The following is a 26,226-nucleotide window of genomic DNA, read 5'->3' as shown; positions in this document are numbered from 1 at the left end:
GTCAGATACCACTGCTGTTACTGTGAGTACAGTCAGATACCACTGCTGTTACTGATCATGAGTAGTCAGATACCACTGCTGTTACTGACCATGAGTACATTCAGATACCACTGCTGTTACTGTGAGTACAGACAGATACCACTGCTGTTACTGTGAGTACAGACAGATACCACTGCTGTTACCGATTGAGTACAGACGGATACCACTGCTGTTACTGACCATGAGTACAGTCAGATACCACTGTTGTTACTGTGAGTACAGACAGATACCACTGCTGTTACTGTGAGTACAGACAGATACCACTGCTGTTACTGACCATGAGTACAGACAGATACCACTGCTGTTACTGTGAGTACAGACAGATACCACTGCTGTTACTGACCATGAGTGCAGTCAGATACCACTGCTGTTACTGACCATGAGTACAGACAGATACCACTGCTGTTACTGTGAGTACAGACAGATACCACTGCTGTTACCGACCATGAGTACAGACAGATACCACTGCTGTTACTGTGAGTACAGACAGATACCACTGCTGTTACCGATTGAGTACAGACAGATACCACTGCTGTGTTACTGTGAGTACAGACAGATACCACTGCTGTTACTGACCATGAGTACAGACAGATACCACTGCTGTTACTGTGAGTACAGACAGATACCACTGCTGTTACTGACCATAAGTACAGTCAGATGTTACTGACCATGAGTACAGTCAGATACCACTGCTGTTATTGACCATGAGTACAGTCAGATACCACTGCTGTTACCGACTGAGTACAGACAGATACCACTGCTGTTACTGTGAGTACAGACAGATGCCACTGATGTTACTGACCATGAGTACAGACAGATACCACTGCTGTTACCGATTGAGTACAGAAGGATACCACTGCTGTTACTGTGAGTACAGTCAGATACCACTGCTGTTACTGTGAGTACAGTCAGATACCACTGCTGTTACTGATCATGAGTAGTCAGATACCACTGCTGTTACTGACCATGAGTACATTCAGATACCACTGCTGTTACTGTGAGTACAGACAGATACCACTGCTGTTACTGTGAGTACAGACAGATACCACTGCTGTTACTGTGAGTACAGACAGATACCACTGCTGTTACCGACCATGAGTACAGACAGATACCACTGCTGTTACTGTGAGTACAGACAGATACCACTGCTGTTACCGATTGAGTACAGACGGATACCACTGCTGTTACTGACCATGAGTACAGTCAGATACCACTGTTGTTACTGTGAGTACAGACAGATTCCACTGCTGTGTTACTGTGAGTACAGACAGATACCACTGCTGTTACTGACCATGAGTACAGACAGATACCACTGCTGTTACTGTGAGTACAGACAGATACCACTGCTGTTACTGACCATAAGTACAGTCAGATGTTACTGACCATGAGTACAGTCAGATACCACTGCTGTTATTGACCATGAGTACAGTCAGATACCACTGCTGTTACCGACTGAGTACAGACAGATACCACTGCTGTTACTGTGAGTACAGACAGATGCCACTGATGTTACTGACCATGAGTACAGACAGATACCACTGCTGTTACTGTGAGTACAGACAGATACCACTGCTGTTACCGATTGAGTACAGAAGGATACCACTGCTGTTACTGTGAGTACAGTCAGATACCACTGCTGTTACTGTGAGTACAGTCAGATACCACTGCTGTTACTGATCATGAGTAGTCAGATACCACTGCTGTTACTGACCATGAGTACATTCAGATACCACTGCTGTTACTGTGAGTACAGACAGATACCACTGCTGTTACTGTGAGTACAGACAGATACCACTGCTGTTACTGACCATGAGTACAGACAGATACCACTGCTGTTACTGTGAGTACAATCAGATACCACTGTTTTTACTGTGAGTACAGACAGATACCACTGCTGTTACTGACCATGAGTACAGTCAGATACCACTGCTGTTACTGTGAGTCCAGACAGATACCACTGCTGTTACTGACCATGAGTACAGTCAGATACCACTGCTGTTACTGACTGAGTACAGACAGATACCACTGCTGTTACTGACCATGAGTACAGTCAGATACCACTGCTGTTACTGTGAGTACAGACAGATACCACTGCTGTTACTGACCATAAGTACAGTCAGATGTTACTGACCATGAGTACAGTCAGATACCACTGCTTTTATTGACCATGAGTACAGTCAGATACCACTGCTGTTACCGACTGAGTACAGACAGATACCACTGCTGTTACTGTGAGTACAGACAGATGCCACTGATGTTACTGACCATGAGTACAGACAGATACCACTGCTGTTACTGTGAGTACAGACAGATACCACTGCTGTTACCGATTGAGTACAGAAGGATACCACTGCTGTTACTGTGAGTACAGTCAGATACCACTGCTGTTACTGTGAGTACAGTCAGATACCACTGCTGTTACTGATCATGAGTAGTCAGATACCACTGCTGTTACTGACCATGAGTACATTCAGATACCACTGCTGTTACTGTGAGTACAGACAGATACCACTGCTGTTACTGTGAGTACAGACAGATACCACTGCTGTTACCGATTGAGTACAGACGGATACCACTGCTGTTACTGACCATGAGTACAGTCAGATACCACTGTTGTTACTGTGAGTACAGACAGATACCACTGCTGTTACTGTGAGTACAGACAGATACCACTGCTGTTACTGACCATGAGTACAGACAGATACCACTGCTGTTACTGTGAGTACAGACAGATACTACTGCTGTTACTGTGAGTACAGACAGATACCACTGCTGTTACTGACCATGAGTACAGACAGATACCACTGCTGTTACTGTGCGTACAGACAGATACCACTGCTGTTACTGTGAGTACAGACAGATACCACTGCTGTTACTGACCATGAGTAGACAGATACCACTGCTGTTACTGTGAGTACAGACAGATACCACTGCTGTTACTGACCATGAGTGCAGTCAGATACCACTGCTGTTACTGACCATGAGTACAGACAGATACCACTGCTGTTACTGTGAGTACAGACAGATACCACTGCTGTTACCGACCATGAGTACAGACAGATACCACTGCTGTTACTGTGAGTACAGACAGATACCACTGCTGTTACCGATTGAGTACAGAAGGATACCACTGCTGTTACTGTGAGTACAGTCAGATACCACTGCTGTTACTGTGAGTACAGTCAGATACCACTGCTGTTACTGATCATGAGTAGTCAGATACCACTGCTGTTACTGACCATGAGTACATTCAGATACCACTGCTGTTACTGTGAGTACAGACAGATACCACTGCTGTTACTGTGAGTACAGACAGATACCACTGCTGTTACTGACCATGAGTACAGACAGATACCACTGCTGTTACTGTGAGTACAATCAGATACCACTGTTTTTACTGTGAGTACAGACAGATACCACTGCTGTTACTGACCATGAGTACAGTCAGATACCACTGCTGTTACTGTGAGTCCAGACAGATACCACTGCTGTTACTGACCATGAGTACAGTCAGATACCACTGCTGTTACTGACTGAGTACAGACAGATACCACTGCTGTTACTGACCATGAGTACAGTCAGATACCACTGCTGTTACTGTGAGTACAGACAGATACCACTGCTGTTACTGACCATAAGTACAGTCAGATGTTACTGACCATGAGTACAGTCAGATACCACTGCTTTTATTGACCATGAGTACAGTCAGATACCACTGCTGTTACCGACTGAGTACAGACAGATACCACTGCTGTTACTGTGAGTACAGACAGATGCCACTGATGTTACTGACCATGAGTACAGACAGATACCACTGCTGTTACTGTGAGTACAGACAGATACCACTGCTGTTACCGATTGAGTACAGAAGGATACCACTGCTGTTACTGTGAGTACAGTCAGATACCACTGCTGTTACTGTGAGTACAGTCAGATACCACTGCTGTTACTGATCATGAGTAGTCAGATACCACTGCTGTTACTGACCATGAGTACATTCAGATACCACTGCTGTTACTGTGAGTACAGACAGATACCACTGCTGTTACTGTGAGTACAGACAGATACCACTGCTGTTACCGATTGAGTACAGACGGATACCACTGCTGTTACTGACCATGAGTACAGTCAGATACCACTGTTGTTACTGTGAGTACAGACAGATACCACTGCTGTTACTGTGAGTACAGACAGATACCACTGCTGTTACTGACCATGAGTACAGACAGATACCACTGCTGTTACTGTGAGTACAGACAGATACTACTGCTGTTACTGTGAGTACAGACAGATACCACTGCTGTTACTGACCATGAGTACAGACAGATACCACTGCTGTTACTGTGCGTACAGACAGATACCACTGCTGTTACTGTGAGTACAGACAGATACCACTGCTGTTACTGACCATGAGTAGACAGATACCACTGCTGTTACTGTGAGTACAGACAGATACCACTGCTGTTACTGACCATGAGTGCAGTCAGATACCACTGCTGTTACTGACCATGAGTACAGACAGATACCACTGCTGTTACTGTGAGTACAGACAGATACCACTGCTGTTACCGACCATGAGTACAGACAGATACCACTGCTGTTACTGTGAGTACAGACAGATACCACTGCTGTTACCGATTGAGTACAGACGGATACCACTGCTGTTACTGACCATGAGTACAGTCAGATACCACTGTTGTTACTGTGAGTACAGACAGATTCCACTGCTGTGTTACTGTGAGTACAGACAGATACCACTGCTGTTACTGACCATGAGTACAGACAGATACCACTGCTGTTACTGTGAGTACAGACAGATACCACTGCTGTTACTGACCATAAGTACAGTCAGATGTTACTGACCATGGGTACAGTCAGATACCACTGCTGTTATTGACCATGAGTACAGTCAGATACCACTGCTGTTACTGTGAGTACAGACAGATACCACTGCTGTTACCGACTGAGTACAGACAGATACCACTGCTGTTACTGTGAGTACAGACAGATGCCACTGATGTTACTGACCATGAGTACAGACAGATACCACTGCTGTTACTGTGAGTACAGACAGATACCACTGCTGTTACCGATTGAGTACAGAAGGATACCACTGCTGTTACTGTGAGTACAGTCAGATACCACTGCTGTTACTGTGAGTACAGTCAGATACCACTGCTGTTACTGATCATGAGTAGTCAGATACCACTGCTGTTACTGACCATGAGTACATTCAGATACCACTGCTGTTACTGTGAGTACAGACAGATACCACTGCTGTTACTGTGAGTACAGACAGATACCACTGCTGTTACTGACCATGAGTACAGACAGATACCACTGCTGTTACTGTGAGTACAATCAGATACCACTGTTTTTACTGTGAGTACAGACAGATACCACTGCTGTTACTGACCATGAGTACAGTCAGATACCACTGCTGTTACTGTGAGTCCAGACAGATACCACTGCTGTTACTGACCATGAGTACAGTCAGATACCACTGCTGTTACTGACTGAGTACAGACAGATACCACTGCTGTTACTGACCATGAGTACAGTCAGATACCACTGCTGTTACTGTGAGTACAGACAGATACCACTGCTGTTACTGACCATAAGTACAGTCAGATGTTACTGACCATGAGTACAGTCAGATACCACTGCTGTTATTGACCATGAGTACAGTCAGATACCACTGCTGTTACCGACTGAGTACAGACAGATACCACTGCTGTTACTGTGAGTACAGACAGATGCCACTGATGTTACTGACCATGAGTACAGACAGATACCACTGCTGTTACTGTGAGTACAGACAGATACCACTGCTGTTACCGATTGAGTACAGAAGGATACCACTGCTGTTACTGTGAGTACAGTCAGATACCACTGCTGTTACTGTGAGTACAGTCAGATACCACTGCTGTTACTGATCATGAGTAGTCAGATACCACTGCTGTTACTGACCATGAGTACATTCAGATACCACTGCTGTTACTGTGAGTACAGACAGATACCACTGCTGTTACTGTGAGTACAGACAGATACCACTGCTGTTACCGATTGAGTACAGACGGATACCACTGCTGTTACTGACCATGAGTACAGTCAGATACCACTGTTGTTACTGTGAGTACAGACAGATACCACTGCTGTTACTGTGAGTACAGACAGATGCCACTGATGTTACTGACCATGAGTACAGACAGATACCACTGCTGTTACTGTGAGTACAGACAGATACCACTGCTGTTACCGATTGAGTACAGAAGGATACCACTGCTGTTACTGTGAGTACAGTCAGATACCACTGCTGTTACTGTGAGTACAGTCAGATACCACTGCTGTTACTGATCATGAGTAGTCAGATACCACTGCTGTTACTGACCATGAGTACATTCAGATACCACTGCTGTTACTGTGAGTACAGACAGATACCACTGCTGTTACTGACCATGAGTACATTCAGATACCACTGCTGTTACTGTGAGTACAGACAGATACCACTGCTGTTACTGTGAGTACAGACAGATACCACTGCTGTTACTGACCATGAGTACAGACAGATACCACTGCTGTTACTGTGAGTACAATCAGATACCACTGTTTTTACTGTGAGTACAGACAGATACCACTGCTGTTACTGACCATGAGTACAGTCAGATACCACTGCTGTTACTGTGAGTCCAGACAGATACCACTGCTGTTACTGACCATGAGTACAGTCAGATACCACTGCTGTTACTGACTGAGTACAGACAGATACCACTGCTGTTACTGACCATGAGTACAGTCAGATACCACTGCTGTTACTGTGAGTACAGACAGATACCACTGCTGTTACTGACCATAAGTACAGTCAGATGTTACTGACCATGAGTACAGTCAGATACCACTGCTTTTATTGACCATGAGTACAGTCAGATACCACTGCTGTTACCGACTGAGTACAGACAGATACCACTGCTGTTACTGTGAGTACAGACAGATGCCACTGATGTTACTGACCATGAGTACAGACAGATACCACTGCTGTTACTGTGAGTACAGACAGATACCACTGCTGTTACCGATTGAGTACAGAAGGATACCACTGCTGTTACTGTGAGTACAGTCAGATACCACTGCTGTTACTGTGAGTACAGTCAGATACCACTGCTGTTACTGATCATGAGTAGTCAGATACCACTGCTGTTACTGACCATGAGTACATTCAGATACCACTGCTGTTACTGTGAGTACAGACAGATACCACTGCTGTTACTGTGAGTACAGACAGATACCACTGCTGTTACCGATTGAGTACAGACGGATACCACTGCTGTTACTGACCATGAGTACAGTCAGATACCACTGTTGTTACTGTGAGTACAGACAGATACCACTGCTGTTACTGTGAGTACAGACAGATACCACTGCTGTTACTGACCATGAGTACAGACAGATACCACTGCTGTTACTGTGAGTACAGACAGATACTACTGCTGTTACTGTGAGTACAGACAGATACCACTGCTGTTACTGACCATGAGTACAGACAGATACCACTGCTGTTACTGTGCGTACAGACAGATACCACTGCTGTTACTGTGAGTACAGACAGATACCACTGCTGTTACTGACCATGAGTACAGACAGATACCACTGCTGTTACTGTGAGTACAGACAGATACCACTGCTGTTACTGACCATGAGTGCAGTCAGATACCACTGCTGTTACTGACCATGAGTACAGACAGATACCACTGCTGTTACTGTGAGTACAGACAGATACCACTGCTGTTACCGACCATGAGTACAGACAGATACCACTGCTGTTACTGTGAGTACAGACAGATACCACTGCTGTTACCGATTGAGTACAGACGGATACCACTGCTGTTACTGACCATGAGTACAGTCAGATACCACTGTTGTTACTGTGAGTACAGACAGATTCCACTGCTGTGTTACTGTGAGTACAGACAGATACCACTGCTGTTACTGACCATGAGTACAGACAGATACCACTGCTGTTACTGTGAGTACAGACAGATACCACTGCTGTTACTGACCATAAGTACAGTCAGATGTTACTGACCATGGGTACAGTCAGATACCACTGCTGTTATTGACCATGAGTACAGTCAGATACCACTGCTGTTACTGTGAGTACAGACAGATACCACTGCTGTTACCGACTGAGTACAGACAGATACCACTGCTGTTACTGTGAGTACAGACAGATGCCACTGATGTTACTGACCATGAGTACAGACAGATACCACTGCTGTTACTGTGAGTACAGACAGATACCACTGCTGTTACCGATTGAGTACAGAAGGATACCACTGCTGTTACTGTGAGTACAGTCAGATACCACTGCTGTTACTGTGAGTACAGTCAGATACCACTGCTGTTACTGATCATGAGTAGTCAGATACCACTGCTGTTACTGACCATGAGTACATTCAGATACCACTGCTGTTACTGTGAGTACAGACAGATACCACTGCTGTTACTGTGAGTACAGACAGATACCACTGCTGTTACTGTGAGTACAGACAGATACCACTGCTGTTACCGACCATGAGTACAGACAGATACCACTGCTGTTACTGTGAGTACAGACAGATACCACTGCTGTTACCGATTGAGTACAGACGGATACCACTGCTGTTACTGACCATGAGTACAGTCAGATACCACTGTTGTTACTGTGAGTACAGACAGATTCCACTGCTGTGTTACTGTGAGTACAGACAGATACCACTGCTGTTACTGACCATGAGTACAGACAGATACCACTGCTGTTACTGTGAGTACAGACAGATACCACTGCTGTTACTGACCATAAGTACAGTCAGATGTTACTGACCATGAGTACAGTCAGATACCACTGCTGTTATTGACCATGAGTACAGTCAGATACCACTGCTGTTACCGACTGAGTACAGACAGATACCACTGCTGTTACTGTGAGTACAGACAGATGCCACTGATGTTACTGACCATGAGTACAGACAGATACCACTGCTGTTACTGTGAGTACAGACAGATACCACTGCTGTTACCGATTGAGTACAGAAGGATACCACTGCTGTTACTGTGAGTACAGTCAGATACCACTGCTGTTACTGTGAGTACAGTCAGATACCACTGCTGTTACTGATCATGAGTAGTCAGATACCACTGCTGTTACTGACCATGAGTACATTCAGATACCACTGCTGTTACTGTGAGTACAGACAGATACCACTGCTGTTACTGTGAGTACAGACAGATACCACTGCTGTTACTGACCATGAGTACAGACAGATACCACTGCTGTTACTGTGAGTACAATCAGATACCACTGTTTTTACTGTGAGTACAGACAGATACCACTGCTGTTACTGACCATGAGTACAGTCAGATACCACTGCTGTTACTGTGAGTCCAGACAGATACCACTGCTGTTACTGACCATGAGTACAGTCAGATACCACTGCTGTTACTGACTGAGTACAGACAGATACCACTGCTGTTACTGACCATGAGTACAGTCAGATACCACTGCTGTTACTGTGAGTACAGACAGATACCACTGCTGTTACTGACCATAAGTACAGTCAGATGTTACTGACCATGAGTACAGTCAGATACCACTGCTTTTATTGACCATGAGTACAGTCAGATACCACTGCTGTTACCGACTGAGTACAGACAGATACCACTGCTGTTACTGTGAGTACAGACAGATGCCACTGATGTTACTGACCATGAGTACAGACAGATACCACTGCTGTTACTGTGAGTACAGACAGATACCACTGCTGTTACCGATTGAGTACAGAAGGATACCACTGCTGTTACTGTGAGTACAGTCAGATACCACTGCTGTTACTGTGAGTACAGTCAGATACCACTGCTGTTACTGATCATGAGTAGTCAGATACCACTGCTGTTACTGACCATGAGTACATTCAGATACCACTGCTGTTACTGTGAGTACAGACAGATACCACTGCTGTTACTGTGAGTACAGACAGATACCACTGCTGTTACCGATTGAGTACAGACGGATACCACTGCTGTTACTGACCATGAGTACAGTCAGATACCACTGTTGTTACTGTGAGTACAGACAGATACCACTGCTGTTACTGTGAGTACAGACAGATACCACTGCTGTTACTGACCATGAGTACAGACAGATACCACTGCTGTTACTGTGAGTACAGACAGATACTACTGCTGTTACTGTGAGTACAGACAGATACCACTGCTGTTACTGACCATGAGTACAGACAGATACCACTGCTGTTACTGTGCGTACAGACAGATACCACTGCTGTTACTGTGAGTACAGACAGATACCACTGCTGTTACTGACCATGAGTACAGACAGATACCACTGCTGTTACTGTGAGTACAGACAGATACCACTGCTGTTACTGACCATGAGTGCAGTCAGATACCACTGCTGTTACTGACCATGAGTACAGACAGATACCACTGCTGTTACTGTGAGTACAGACAGATACCACTGCTGTTACCGACCATGAGTACAGACAGATACCACTGCTGTTACTGTGAGTACAGACAGATACCACTGCTGTTACCGATTGAGTACAGACGGATACCACTGCTGTTACTGACCATGAGTACAGTCAGATACCACTGTTGTTACTGTGAGTACAGACAGATTCCACTGCTGTGTTACTGTGAGTACAGACAGATACCACTGCTGTTACTGACCATGAGTACAGACAGATACCACTGCTGTTACTGTGAGTACAGACAGATACCACTGCTGTTACTGACCATAAGTACAGTCAGATGTTACTGACCATGGGTACAGTCAGATACCACTGCTGTTATTGACCATGAGTACAGTCAGATACCACTGCTGTTACTGTGAGTACAGACAGATACCACTGCTGTTACCGACTGAGTACAGACAGATACCACTGCTGTTACTGTGAGTACAGACAGATGCCACTGATGTTACTGACCATGAGTACAGACAGATACCACTGCTGTTACTGTGAGTACAGACAGATACCACTGCTGTTACCGATTGAGTACAGAAGGATACCACTGCTGTTACTGTGAGTACAGTCAGATACCACTGCTGTTACTGTGAGTACAGTCAGATACCACTGCTGTTACTGATCATGAGTAGTCAGATACCACTGCTGTTACTGACCATGAGTACATTCAGATACCACTGCTGTTACTGTGAGTACAGACAGATACCACTGCTGTTACTGTGAGTACAGACAGATACCACTGCTGTTACTGACCATGAGTACAGACAGATACCACTGCTGTTACTGTGAGTACAATCAGATACCACTGTTTTTACTGTGAGTACAGACAGATACCACTGCTGTTACTGACCATGAGTACAGTCAGATACCACTGCTGTTACTGTGAGTCCAGACAGATACCACTGCTGTTACTGACCATGAGTACAGTCAGATACCACTGCTGTTACTGACTGAGTACAGACAGATACCACTGCTGTTACTGACCATGAGTACAGTCAGATACCACTGTTGTTACTGTGAGTACAGACAGATACCACTGCTGTTACTGTGAGTACAGACAGATACCACTGCTGTTACTGACCATGAGTACAGACAGATACCACTGCTGTTACTGACCGTGAGTACAGACAGATACCACTGCTGTTACCGACTGAGTACAGACAGATACCACTGCTGTTACTGTGAGTACTGACAGATACCACTGCTGTTACTGACCATGAGTACAGTCAGATACCACTGCTGTTACTGTGAGTACAGACAGATACCACTGCTGTTAATGACCATGAGTACAGACAGATACCACTGCTGTTACTGTGAGTACAGACAGATACCACTGCTGTTACTGACCATGAGTGCAGTCAGATACCACTGCTGTTACTGACCATGAGTACAGACAGATACCACTGCTGTTACTGACCATGAGTACAGTCACATACCACTGCTGTTACTGTGAGTACAGACAGATGCCACTGCTGTTACTGACCATGAGTACAGACAGACACCGCTGCTGTTATTGACCATGAGTACAGTCAGATGCCACTGCTGTTACTGTGAGTACAGACAGATACCACTGCTGTTACTGTGAGTACAGTCAGATACCACTGCTGTTATTGATCATGAGTAGTCAGATACCACTGCTGTTACTGACCATGAGTACATTCAGATACCACTGCTGTTACTGTGAGTACAGACAGATACCACTGCTGTTACTGTGAGTACAGACAGATACCACTGCTGTTACTGACCATGAGTACAGACAGATACCACTGCTGTTACTGTGAGTACAGACAGATACCACTGCTGTTACTGACCATGAGTCCAGACAGATACCACTGCTGTTACTGTGAGTACAGACAGATACCACTGCTGTTACTGACCATGAGTGCAGTCAGATACCATTGCTGTTACTGACCATGAGTACAGACAGATACCACTGCTGTTACTGTGAGTACAGACAGATACCACTGCTGTTACTGACCGTGAGTAGAGACAGATACCACTGCTGTTACTGACCGTGAGTAAAGACAGATACCACTGCTGTTACTGACCGTGAGTACAGACAGATACCACTGCTGTTACTGACCATGAGTACAGACAGATACCACTGCTGTTACTGACTGAGTACAGACAAAATCCAGAATAAAATTCAGTCTGTTTTATTAATTGCCATTTCAAACAGAGTGATTTATTTGACTCAATGTAATTTTAGTCCCTGTTATTGTAGGTACTCACATCTTTTTGTGTAATTTCAATCTGTTATTTCAGTCCCTGTCAAGCGTCTGTCATTCCGACCCTTATCACGACATACATTATTTCAGTGTTTGTCATTACATTTGCTCTCATTTCAATAAGTTTTGCCACAGGTCTCTCACAGGGGTACATTTTTGACAGTGCCAAAGATGCAGCAATCCAATAGATTTTCCTTTGAGGACAGGCAGGAGAGGCACGGATTTACTGCCACACTGCTCATCACCCAATGCACAAATCCCAGCGCATCTTTGTGTTGCTGACACTGCCAGGATCTCCTCTTTCCTGTTCCAGTGCATTAAATTGACCAAAGAAATCTATATAAAAATTCAAGGAAAAAGCAGATTGCGGTATTTCAAGTAAATGGATGGATGACCTGCTTTGAAGTGGAACAGACAAGACAGCTAGCACCATCTTTCCTGAATAGGTTAGCACACTGACAGCCATGCCAACTGTATCTGCTGGGAAAAGTAAAGATGAGGACCAGAGTCCCCTCACACTCTCACTGCGGAGCTGAGATTGGGCCTGGCTCCCTGAGATTGGGCCTGGCTCCCTCTCACGTAGCTCTGACCTTGCGTTTCTGGAGCTGGCTGGATCCTGGGGTGAGGGAAAGCCCTCTCCGACCCCTGATGCTCTCTCTCTGTTCCTCTGGCAGGCACCGGGCAGACACTGTTCAGGTTAGACGACGGCTTTGGTGTCATCAGCGGCAATGACACTGTAAAGAGGTAAGGAGGCCAGCGGGAAGGTCCTGATAGCCACGGATAGGCAGAGATCGGACGAGCTGAAAGCTTTCGGCCAAAATCTTGCTGTTTTTGTGAATGCTGAGCAGAGGCTGTACAATACAATCAACATCAACATTTGTGAATAGTTCGTATTGCATTTATTTAAAATGACAAACACTTTGTAATTTTGTAATTGTGAGTAGGTGCTATACAATTGATCTATTCATGCGTGCTGCCTCTGGAAACCCAATGCCTCCGTAAAAGCTGCTTTGGCGGTGGATGAAATGTATTTTCTTTCTTGCTTTACAGCAGGTAGCAACTATGTATAGTGGTACAGTAGGACTGAAGCTTGAGAGTTTCGTTTTTGTTATAGGTTTATGGGAGACTTGGGGTGGGAAGGCATGCAGTGTGCTGCTGCAGTCTCCACAAAAAAAACCAAGCTTTTTATTGGATGTATAATATACAGTAGTGTTACCAGTGTTGTACCAAAGAATTAGGGTCTTTTTCTGAGTGCACTTTAACATGCGTTCTAGTAAAAAAAAAATGTTGATGACAAATAAAAAGGCCCCCTTTCTCAGATGCCTGTGCCAGACCCCAGCCACAGCGTTTTCTGAGGAGCTGTGCATCTCTGTGCTGAAGCTGTGGAGCGCAGTCTGCAGGGGGAACGGTACGTGAACAGACACCCGCGCTTCCTGCCAATGGCTGGCTTCGTCCTGCTGTAAACCACTCATTAGACACATGCTGTAGCTTTATAGTGACCTGTCTTTAATGAGCTTCCCCGTAGCACTGCCCATGACGACTGTTACCAAGGTGTCCAGGTGCAAACAGTCTAAAATGTACAACATGGATGTCCAGATCTTATGATGCAAATGCTCTTATAAAAGTCCACTTAATTCAAAAACAAACATGAAATGGTCATATCAATCCCAAATGTGATGTCTTCATTAGATTATAGTCATTTGTAACACCTATACTCAGTGAGCACTTTACTAGGTATTTATTAGACTTATTACTTCTGCTGCTTTTATGCATTTAGTTGCCGCCATATTATTGGCTGATTAAATATTAGCATTATCAAGCTGGTGTACAGGTCTACGTAAGAAATTGCTTAAAGAGTGTATCCCATATGGAAGTAACATAGTAATAAATATGCACATCCTTGCATATACTTCTGAGCGTCCTGAAATAGGATATGCACAAATCTGTATGTATAATATTTAGTCAAATTCACACTTGAATAAAGCACTTGACTAGACCTCCCACTTTCTCCCATTTCAGAGGAAAACCAGCGGTTGTTGCTGCAGGGCTCTTGGGAAAGGGAGCGCATGGTACATCTGCTGGCATGGGAGAGCGCGGGAGTGCGGAGCCAGTGCCTGGCACTGCTCGGCCTGTTCGCACAGGAGGAACATGGCCGCGGTTTACTCATTGGCCTGCCGGAACTGCACATGTAAGGACTCTTCTCCTGAGCCAGCCTGCAGCAAGCTGCTTGGCATGGTAGTGCTAGCTGCTCTGAGCTGCTGATGCAGAACATATCGTAATCAGCTTAGACAAGTTGAAACAAATAGCATGTCTACTTTTTGTTAACATTGTTAACTCATCTCAGAAAAGAGACCATTGACACTTTGGGCCTCATGCATGAAGCACTTGTGCAAACAGATGTTCTTAAATCGCTTAAATCTCTTAAAATGAGTAATAAAGATAAAGTTTATCAAGAGTCCGCCATACTATTATGTTTTGACAAAAACAAATTAAATGTAGTCTACCCAGCAGTTGTCCCTTGTTCTTGTTAATCCCATTGGCCATGTATGCAACAGAACCGACCTACAGCACTGCATTTACTGTACCGTAACCGACATCTTCATTTAGGACAGTCATCTAGCTGCATTTGTTGAATTTGGGGCGGCCTGTAGCTTTGTGGTTAAGGTACATGACTGGGACACGCAAGGTTGGTTATTCGATCCCCGGTGTAGCCACAATAAAATGGTAAACGGTTGGCATTTATGTAGTGCCTTTATCCAAAGTGCTGTACAATTGACCCATTCATACACACACACACACCAACGGCGATTGGCTGCCATGCAAGGCACCGACCAGCTCGTCAGGAGCATTTGGGGGTTAGGTGTCTTGCTCAGGGACACTTCGACACAGCCCGGGCGGGGGATCAAACCGGCAACCCTTCGACTGCCAGACGACTGCTCTTACTGCCTGAGCCATGTCGCCCCTGCAATAAGATCCGCACAGCTGTAGAGCCCTTGAGCAAGGCCCTTAACCCTGCATTGCTCCAGAGGAGGATTGTCTCCTGCTTAGTCTAATTAACTGTACACCACTCTGGATAAGATCTGCCAAATGCCCTAAATGTAATGTAATGTAATGAATCTGACATGCCACAAAAGGAAGAGATATCCTCGATAATAATAAGAACATGTTCTTGCATGAGGCCCAGTGATACCGCCAGTTTGTCTCTTGCCTTGAATACTGAAGTACAGTCTGCTTAGCTGTGTCATAATTTAGGAATGCAAATACAGTTGACATGCCCAAACTGCTCTGGCTCTAATAGAACGATAAAAGGTTACATATGGAATCTGACGCAGAGCACCGTGTCAAGGCATGTTCTTCATGTATTCATGCGTTTCCTGTTTGCTGATAGGCTGGTGAAGAACCTAATGAAGAGCCTTTGTGATGAGGATTCCTCTGCTGAACGTGTGCTCTCTGTGCTGGGTGCACTAGCCACAGAAAAGCGGTAAGTCTGCGCCATGCCTGAACGTGACTACGGCAGGAAAGCCACCTTCACACAGCTCACCTTCACACGGGGTACACCGCAGCCTAACGCACGTACACTGCAGCGTAGCGGCTTACTGGACTGTAACGTACACCAAGGCTGCCCAACCCCGTTTCTGGAGTTTTCATCTCAACCCTAATTTGCCTCACCTGATATTTGCAGGTCAATGAGATCTCTAGCTCATTAGCTCGTTAGCTCACTAGCTCAGCAGAAAAAGAAGCAGCTGACCTCCCCCTCGCCTCACATCTGACAGGAAGCGGTGGAGACTCTGCCGCCTCCAAACGGCCGGAGAGGCCAGCAAGGGACAACAACACATCTGTGGAAAAATTACTGCTGGACTCATTGGCCAGAAATTCCAGCCAAAGCACAATCAGTGTTTTGTAACTGATAGTTGCTTTGTGGGTTGCACAATAAATTATGGAAAGAACTGAGCCTTTTATTTTTAATCCATTTCAATGTGCTGTCTTATTCATTGAGAGTTCAGCGGTTACTTTTAAAGATTTATTCTCTTTCACGACACTCCTGCTGAAGCAGGCCCAGACTTTTTCTCACCGCCACAGCAGAGATTCTTCTTTTTATTAGTTTGGTTGCACAGAGATGGGGGGCCCAGACTGGGGTCTGTGGAGGAGACCTAGGCTAAAATTTTACGAATATGTTATATAAGAAACAGTGAGGTCTGTTAAAGTAATTGGACAGGCACACAATTTTTAAGGGCTGTTACACGGTTGACTCCGTACAGATGCAAATTCCCTCAAATTAAAGCTGACAGTCTGTACTTTAATTTGCACATTTATATGGAGTGAACAGTGTAGAAATTACAGCCATTTAAAATTGTGTCACTGTCCAAATACTTAAGGACCTCACTGTATGCACACATTTGATAGATTATATATTTATGAAATTATATTTCTGTTGTTATTATTAAACACGTGTGCTGCAATGGCATTGTCAAACGCAAACATTATATTAAGGTAGACATCCTGACCCACAAAGTAGTCATTTTTCTTGTTCAAGGGAATGCAAATAAAAACGCAGTAGAGTAGCTACATTCTGTTTGCATGTTGGAATCGGTTGTGCACACTAGAACTTTGTGTGCTGGTACCAATCCGATGATATGTTTGCCCAGAATTCCGCTGGGTTGAACTGCAATAGATCCAGATCCTTCAAAGGCATTGACAGATATTTTCGAAAACAGAAGTCTCTCTGTAACCTAGCAGCTCTGGTGAATGCGCGTAGAACAGAGGAACCCAGAATGAACAGTAATGTGTCTGTGCACTTCATTAGGGTGGAGCCACAGCATGAGCTGAAAGTACTCAAAGACACTGTCAGAATGCACTGTTGAAATGTGTGGGTATTTGCTCCACACTCTAGAGACTCTCGACCCGTATCTGCATGATTTTATGCGCTGTACTGCTGCCACGTGATTGGCTGATGAGATAATCACATGAATAATTAGGTGTACAGGTGTTTCTAATAAAGTACTCAATGAGTGTACATACAGTGCCCTCCATAATGTTTGGGGCAGAGACCCATCATTTATTTATTTGCCTCTGTACACATGTAGTTAAAGTGCACATTGTGAGATTTTCACCATGTCGGAATTACAGGAGTGTTTATAGAGGGCACCATAATGTCTGGCACACAGCAAGGTTATGTGAATGGTTGGCATTTATATAGCGCCTTTATCCAAAGCGCTGTACAATTGATGCTTCTCATTCACCCATTCATACACACACTCACACACCAACGGCGATTGGCTGCCATGCAAGGCACCGACCAGCTCCTCAGGAGAATTTAGGGGTTAGGTGTCTTGCTCAGGGACACTTCGACACAGCCTGGGCGGTGGATCGAACCGGCATCCCTCCGACTGCCAGACGACTGCTCTTACTGCCTGAGCCATGTCGCCCCTATGTGAATGAACATTGTCATGTTTTGTATTTTGTTGCATAGCTTTTGCATGCCATGGCTTCCTGGTGTCTATGACCTATCAACATCACCAGAGTCTGGATATCTTATTTTCAGGTTGTCCTCCAAGTGATACTAAAACTCTTTGCATTTGAATGGGGGGTGCGACGAGATTCAGCTGTAAATTATGCTTATACAGTATGAGACACTTTGTATCAAGCATTTGTCTCGCATTATTACGGAAAAAGACATACAGTACATGTACAGAAAAGACTGGAAAAGCACAATTAGTGCTCCTGGTTGGCCAGACTTGGGGTGACAAACCAGCAGTCCTTGGCCCTCGAGGAACGTGATTTGATGATCCCTGCATTAGAGAATTCTGACAATTTTTTTTTTTTTCCCCGTTTCCTTCTTTTTCAGGTTTCGCATTTCTTTGAGGGAAGATTTTGCAACATTATTTGTTCCTCCTTTTGTAAGATATCTGGTAAGATGTGTGTACAGTATGCTCCAATGCAAATTAAAATTGATAAGTTAAATAACCAGTAACCGTTTTCCTTCGGTCAAAGCAAACATTTCCATCATTACTTAATATTTTACTCTTCTTCTTGCAGAGAAATATCACTTCAACCAACCTCGGTCTGCTGCCTTCACTCATATCAGTTTTGTTTAGTATGACTGCTGACAATTTCATCTGCGGAGAGATTGCCCAGTGCAAGGAATGCTGGGAAGCCTTCCTTATTGCCATGGTAATTTAATGTCACTTGGGGTAATTGTATTGAAATGGTAAACCAAACCATCAACTCTAAAGAACTTTGCAAAACTTTGACGCCTTCCTCCTAAAACCAAAAAAAAGTTTAAAAAGTGTTTCAATCACGAAAATGTGCTGACTATTTGTTTGTAATGTAGCATAAATTAAACCTTTTTTTTAGAACGTTCAGCAGATAGAAACTTTGGAAAGTGCGTAAGGTGCGGTGCTGTTTTTCAGGAGCGATGTTCGCACTGTGAATACAGAGACGTCCTTGGTGCGCTGCTGGGCCTGCTGATAAGGCTTTCCACCAGGCCGTTCCCAGCTGCGCAGGTAAGAAGAGGGGCAGTGCCTCTCACAGCAGTGCCCGCCAAGTCGCCCAGCTCCTCCAGATCGATATCTCATTATTGAGGAGGGGCAAGGGAGGAGGCATGCATTGATCTACACACAGATCCTTCAGTGTTTAAATGGGATTGTGCTGATATCGCTTCTGAAAGGGCTGTGCAGAGATGTGTCGGTGAATATCAGGTGTGCTGATGAATATTGTATTGTTTGGAGATGTACTGTGGAGAGGATTGTGCGGATATCGTTTTTGAGAAGGCTGTGGAATGATGCGTTTGTGAATATCTGGTGTGCTGGTGAATACTGGATTGTTAGGAGATGTACTGCAGAGAGGATTGTGCTGATATCGTTTTTGAGGAGGCAGTGCGGTGATGCGTAGGTGAATATCAGGTGTTCTGGCGAATATTGTATTGTTAGGAGTATCAGGAACAACAGAACCCAGTAGCAAAACCCAGGAATAGCTTTCAGAGTTTTTATTATAAATTTGGCTGGTTAAACAGGCGGAGGTCGATAGCCAGCAAACAGAATCAGCACGGGATAGGCAGCTCGTAAGTGGTTGCCCAGGCAGAGGGTCAATACACCTGCAAAAAGATATCAAGGATAATCCAAAACGAAGTCGTAGTCACAGGTGAAGGGTCGATAACGAGCGGGCAAAACAAACAAAAACAGAATCCAGAGACAGAAGATGATAAGCCAAAACGGGTCAATACACAGCGGGTCAAAACAAGAGAGGGATAAAGCTAACGGCGGAAGTCGAAAACAAAACAGGTCATAACAGATATGAATCAGAATATAACGCTGGGGAGTATGGTCGGGACACATAACAATCTGGCAATGAGTTTGACAAACTGGGGTTTAAATACACAGGTAACAAGAGGGAAATCAGGTGTGGGGAAACAATCAAGGAAGTTAAACACAGGTGATACGAATGAATGAAGTGACTGAACTGACAGACAGACTAGGGAGTGCACAGAAGGTAACAATACACAGAAACGCTAAGCACTTAAACAAAACATCTAACGAAAAACGCAGAACCTGACAAGAGAGACGTACTTTAGAGTGAGGATCATGCTGCTATCGTTTTTGAAAGGGCTGTGTGGTGATGTGTAGGTGAATATCAGGTGAATATTGTATTGTTCAGAAATGTACTGTGGTGAGGATCTTGCTGATATTGTTTTTGAGAGGGCTGTGTGGTGATGTGCAGATGGTGAATATTGTATTGTTAGGAGATGTACTGTAGTGAGGATCGTGCTTGATGTGCAGATGGTGAATATTGTATTGTTAGGAGATGTACTGTAGTGAGGATCGTGCTTGATGTGCAGATGGTGAATATTGTATTGTTAGGAGATGTACTGTAGTGAGGATCGTGCTTGATGTGCAGATGGTGAATATTGTATTGTTAGGAGATGTACTGTAGTGAGGATCATGCTGTGCGGTGATGTGGAGACGGTGAATACTGTACTACTGTTTCTCTGTTCTGCAGGACTGTGCTGTTCCCGTCAGCAGCATGTGCTTGGACTTGCTCAGCCATCCTGAGGGACACATCATCACTGTGAGCCATTATAGAGTGAAAGAATACTGATGAATGATTGCACCGCAATACTAATACAGCACATGGGGCCAGTTTTGCAGACACAGATTAAGCCTAGTCCTAGACTAAATTCTATTTTGAATATAGATTCTCCTTACAGACCTCATTTTAGTCCAGTAAATTTAATCTCTGTCTATAAAACCGGCCCATGTAGCAAGGTTCTTCCTGCCATTTAGCTACCCCCACCAGTCCACAATTATTTTTTCTCTTACATTTTTCATATTGAATATCATCATTCAGTAAAAAATTGCTTTATCAATTTTACGCCATATAGCCCATCACTTGTCTGCTCTCATCCCACTGATTAAAAATGCCATTCAGCTAGATAAAGTGTGGCCTGACCTGCTCCATCATTCTCAGTTGTTTTGACCCAGAATCACATTATGAGTTTTATCTATGGCTGTGAAGAGGATAATCTTCTGACATTGATATCTTTCTACTCCAATTTCTCAGCAAGATATGCTCATTTATATCATAACCGTCACCAAACTATGATGTGAGAAAAAAGGCCCAACAGTTCACACTGTCCGTGTCTTGATTTGACAAAAAATATGTTTCCGTTCAAACAAGCTGTTGCGACCTCTGAATCAGAATGTTCTAAACATGTTCGGTTTCTGGTCACAACATCATCACTGATTATGAATGCAATAGTCTCCCCTTTCTTTGGCACATACCATCAGCAGCTCTGATCAGTGGGTGGCAATGGCCTCCCTGCACGCAATTCTCTCTCTCTCTCTCTCTCTCTCTCTCTCTCTCTCTCTCTCAACAAGATTAAATATTTACAGCAGAGTTCCCCCAGGGGAACTTCCCCAATTAGCGAAAAATGTGGCCTCGGACTTTACAAAGGTTTGAACTGTGAGAAAAGACAGATCTTTTTTCTCTCATGAAAATAACTGGTCATGCCAACAAATAACTGGCGTTGCATTTTTTTCAACATTATGTCTTTAAGCAGCAGTTAAAAAGCAGAAAAACCTCCACTGCAGTAATTGTTCAGTTTATGGGGCACGTCAGCTTGTGCCCCAAGCTCAACATAAAATCTTCCAACTGAGCATGGCTGAGAGATTTTTATTTTCTCACGTGCACACAGCCACACACGGCACCAAGAGAGTGTAGCACGCAGCACCATTAAGACTGTAAGTAGGTTTTTACATAAAATTACTGATCAGATCAGTGTTACCATGTATCTTGCACTACAGTGCCATCTGCTGGCACAGCCTGGCCCCCCCAGGGCACTGAATGTGTTCACATGCTCACTCCGCAGAGGAGCGCAGGCGTTCTGAGTATGGTCCTCCCGCAGTCCCAGGATGCAACGCAACATGCCGTTAAGGGAGGGATAGTGAAGAGAATACTCAAACTACTAAAGGTAATGCCAGTGTGGCTTTAACGCCAAGATACAAACGTGAATCTTCTTAGCTGTATTACAAGTAAATGACAAGTATATTCAGTATGTTTTACTCTGATCCCGTTTTGTAGTTCAGAAGACTGTTTAATTAGTGTCTTTCCTTTTCAAAAGGACAAGGACAAAGGTTGATGAAATGAACTTGTACCTTGCCAGACTCATTTCCTATATTAATTGAAATGCATGTGCCGGAATAAGCAGTCTCATCTCTGTCTCAGAGTGCTAAGGGTCTGCTGCACTTTGTGGTTTCAGGGCTCGGGGCAAACCACCACGCGATGCTGCATAAAGACCTTGGCAGTGTGCACTGCATCCTGCCATCAGGCCCGGGAGGAACTGGTCAAACTGGACAAGAGTGAGTGGGCATAGCCTAGCACCTTAGCAATCCCAGGGCATAGCCTAGCACCTTAGCAATCCCAGGGCATAGCCTAGCACTTTAGCAATCGCAGGGCATAGCCTAGCACCTTAGCAATCCCAGGGCATAGCCTAGCACCTTAGCAATCCCAGGGCATATCATAGCACTTTAACAATCCCAGGGCATAGCCTAGCACTTTAGCAATCCCAGGGCATAGCCTAGCACTATCCACATTCATCCCTGTTCACACACTGCTGTGGCACCATGCAATGATAGTGACCGCTGTTTCGATAGCAGATCACACAGCCACATCAGAACCAGCTTTCAAAATGCACTGCCCAGCCAATCAGACAAAGCCCATGCGCATTTGGTTCTGTCGTTTAACAGCGTGGTGGATCATCTGATCAAATAAGCGTATAGGCTGCCTAAATGTTGGATCTCTAACATGATCACAGTGATTTATAAGTACAGTGATTATCTTTTGTCTGTCTTCTGATTGGCCTGCCCAAATGTGTCCTCTTCGCTGTCTAGAATGGTAAAGTGGCCGTTTTCTGGAAAGTTCAGTCCCTCTACCTCTTGATATAGAAAGTGATTAAAGCGCACCTGCTATCTGTCTTCCACCGCCAAAGCCTAATCTGTCTCAGTCTCCTGTGGTGAGATAAGTGTTCCTTTTGTTCAGTGTGTGTGTGTGTGTGTGTGTGTCTTGTGTGAACTGAATCACACTGTCCTTTTTACTTACGGACTGTATTTTGTATCCTTCGGACCTTGAGCCAGAAAGAGCATACGTGTGTGTGTGTGTGTGTGTGTGAGAGTATACCCAAGTGTGTGTATGTTTGTATTCACCAAACAGGGCTCCAGACTCTGAGGAGGCTGGTTGGCGGGGCTGGGGAGATTGAGGGGGGGAATGCGGCCCTGTGTTTGGGACACTGCCTGGAAATCCCAGGAGTGGCTGCTTCTCTCTTGGGCACGGACGTGGTCCTGCTGCTGCTCCGCCAAGCTGCCCTCAACGCTGGGGACACCGGGAACGCCGGGGATGCTGGGAATGCTGCCATTACCCTGGGGAAGCTGTGCAAGGCTGAGCCCAGGTACCGCATGCTGTCAAACACGTTCTGGGCAGAGTGCTCAAACGAGTACGGGTTATGAATTATGAATTTTTTTTTTCAAAGCTGTACATATTGTTGTGAATTCAACGGCAACCTGTTAAGCTTGCAATCCCACAAAACCTTTGAGAATTGTTGCCATTTGCTTTTAATTACAAAGTGGACCTTTCCATTTTGTATGAGAAATTACACCCAAGAGTGCTAAGAACATGCCTGTAAAGTGCTGTGTGCCACTACCATCAGTGTACCTGTGTTCTGACAGGTAGTTTCCTTTCAACACAAACACACACAAATAGCATTCACTCCCCCTTCTCCTTGTGCCACTTGATGCAACATAGCCAGCTGTATGTACTTTTAATGCTTAAGAACAGCGAACGTTTCAGAGCTGTGTTTAAAATTCATTGTTTTGCCCATTTATTTCAGACACATTGTGAAACTCAGAGAACTTCATGGCTTGGAAATACTTCATTCCTGCTTGAAATCGGAAGTGAACTAAGGTCAACTGAAAGTGAGCTAAGGTCTTAAGTGTGGCACGCTAAGGGAAGAACTGAATATGCATGTGGCCTTGACTTCCTGCAACCATTGTGTTGTCAGACATTACACACCACTCTGATATTTAATGTAAAATGATGTCAAATGTGAAATAAAGAATAAAGAAATACTGAGATCTAAGGAGAAAGTTCCCTAGAGCAGGGATACTAGGGATTGTCAAATCTGGCCCTCTAATCCAAATACAGCCCTGGTTAAGTGAACAATTTGTGCCACTGATTGGCCAGACTGTCTTCACACCTGACTCCCAGGTAAAGGGAGGGTGGAAAACATGCAGTTCTCGGCCCCCCGAGTACTGTGATTTGATGATCCCTACCCTAGAGCTTTTGAGCTTTTGATATGGAGTTGTGGATTCCCAGCACGTTTGAGCTGAAATTGTATAGCTGGTGCTTGACATGGACACTGAATGTTTCCCCTCGCACTCTCACTTCATATGCCTCATCTGTAGAGCTCTTTGAGATCTCCTCTTCACTGCAAACGGTCAGGCAAGCTGCTTCCCCAGCCTTTATACTGAAAATGTGTTCTCTGCTGCCCCAGGACAATAAACTCAACACTTATACCTGTGATGTTTTCTTACAGTTTTGTGTGATAGAAGAGATTTATTGATTGATTTTTTTTGCATTATTTTGCACAACATCAAAATAGTTTTATTTTAATTTGGCCTGTACTTATTTACCATACTATTTATTATATATTGATCAGCCTTCGTTTAATGTTTCAAAAGTGATTATTAGATTATTATTAGATTAGTATATTCAACAGAATAAGACTGGGGAGAATCTGAATTGGTACCTGGAAACAAACGTCTGTTCTAGCATTGTCTGCCTGGGATATAAGGTCAAGATCCACACAGGATCCAGGTGTATTCATTTGAAATACTTCTGTCCTCAGCATTAACTATTTTATCTTCATCCCTTTGTCCCTGTTATCCACTCGCTCATAGTTTGTATTTTCCCAACTGAGCTGCTCAACAAGAAACCTAATCCTGAAAGCTAATGTACTTTTTTAGTGTCTTTTGTAATAAAGGATTACCTTTTCCAGTGATCACATCAACTTTCCCATCAATCTTTGGTAAATGGGTATGAGATACCTAATTCCTTGTCCTGTATGCTCAGAAATGTACTTTTTGACTGCACTTTGATGTTTAGATTTCCCCTTGATCTGGAGCTGTGGAATGTGGCCAGAATCATAAATGGTATATTTGAATTCGGAAGGACACATTGATGATCCCAGGATAGAACGGAAGAAATAATAGGAGCAATTATGTTCCTCTAGGTTGACACACAGAAGGTAGTGAGCTCTGGCAGTGATTTTCGCAGCCTGAGGTAACTTCAGGTCAAACTCTGACAAGCGTACCCGTTCACTGCAAGCTTGTTAAAATATTTTAAAGAAGGTGCCAATTAACAGTGAAAATATGAACATGATTACCTGTAGTAAGAGATGTTCAGTGCTTACAGCACAACATCTCAGACACTATAGAGAGCCCATCTTTTAAAACTGGGGTCCCTAGATGTTGAGTGAAAACATTAACGCCTGAATTGTCTTTTCTCTAGCTGATATTTGTTTTAGAGTCAAGGAAATCGAATTGGTGTATAAATGGAGTGCAGGAAAGACGTGGCTTTGTCACTATCTGTCCTCCTACAAAGCAGAGTGGGATATGGGTTTCCTTTTTAGATTTTTATAGTCTGAAGAGGGAGTGAAATATGAGTGCTTTATTGCAGGTCATATTTATTGTGGCAATGCTAGCAGGTATGTTGAATATTACACACTCACCAAGCACTTTATTAGGAACATTTTTACTTTATTACACCTACTTATTAGTGTGATTGATTGTATAATCAGCCAATTGTGTAGCAGCAGTGCAATGCATACAATCATTTAGATACAGGTCAGGAGCTTCAGTTAATGTTCACATCGACCATCAGAATGGGAAAAAAAT

The 26,226-nt window shown here is 44.2% G+C and overlaps 1 protein-coding gene across 3 annotated transcripts in view; it reads left to right on the top strand.

The window, feature by feature from the left end:
* The window catches only part of ttc12 (tetratricopeptide repeat domain 12), a 49,195-nt gene extending 23,859 nt beyond the window's left edge, over window positions 1-25,336 (top strand). For all 3 annotated transcript variants that reach the window (XM_061217617.1, XM_061217615.1, XM_061217618.1), the window contains 12 exons: window positions 13,459-13,528; window positions 14,104-14,192; window positions 14,804-14,972; window positions 16,173-16,265; window positions 18,630-18,693; window positions 18,821-18,955; window positions 19,195-19,287; window positions 20,780-20,848; window positions 22,149-22,250; window positions 22,539-22,638; window positions 23,489-23,723; window positions 24,162-25,336. In XM_061217617.1, coding sequence (XP_061073601.1) covers window positions 13,459-13,528; window positions 14,104-14,192; window positions 14,804-14,972; window positions 16,173-16,265; window positions 18,630-18,693; window positions 18,821-18,955; window positions 19,195-19,287; window positions 20,780-20,848; window positions 22,149-22,250; window positions 22,539-22,638; window positions 23,489-23,723; window positions 24,162-24,234 — 1,292 coding nt within the window. In that variant the 3' untranslated portion in view covers window positions 24,235-25,336. The remainder of the gene's footprint in view (window positions 1-13,458; window positions 13,529-14,103; window positions 14,193-14,803; window positions 14,973-16,172; window positions 16,266-18,629; window positions 18,694-18,820; window positions 18,956-19,194; window positions 19,288-20,779; window positions 20,849-22,148; window positions 22,251-22,538; window positions 22,639-23,488; window positions 23,724-24,161) is intronic.
* The last annotated feature ends 890 nt before the right edge of the window (window positions 25,337-26,226 follow it).

The sequence above is a fragment of the Conger conger genome, chromosome 13 (genome assembly GCF_963514075.1).
Source record: "Conger conger chromosome 13, fConCon1.1, whole genome shotgun sequence".
Taxonomy (NCBI): domain Eukaryota; kingdom Metazoa; phylum Chordata; class Actinopteri; order Anguilliformes; family Congridae; genus Conger; species Conger conger.
Note: the sequence above shows the minus strand (reverse complement) of the source record. Positions and strands in the feature narration are given on the sequence as shown.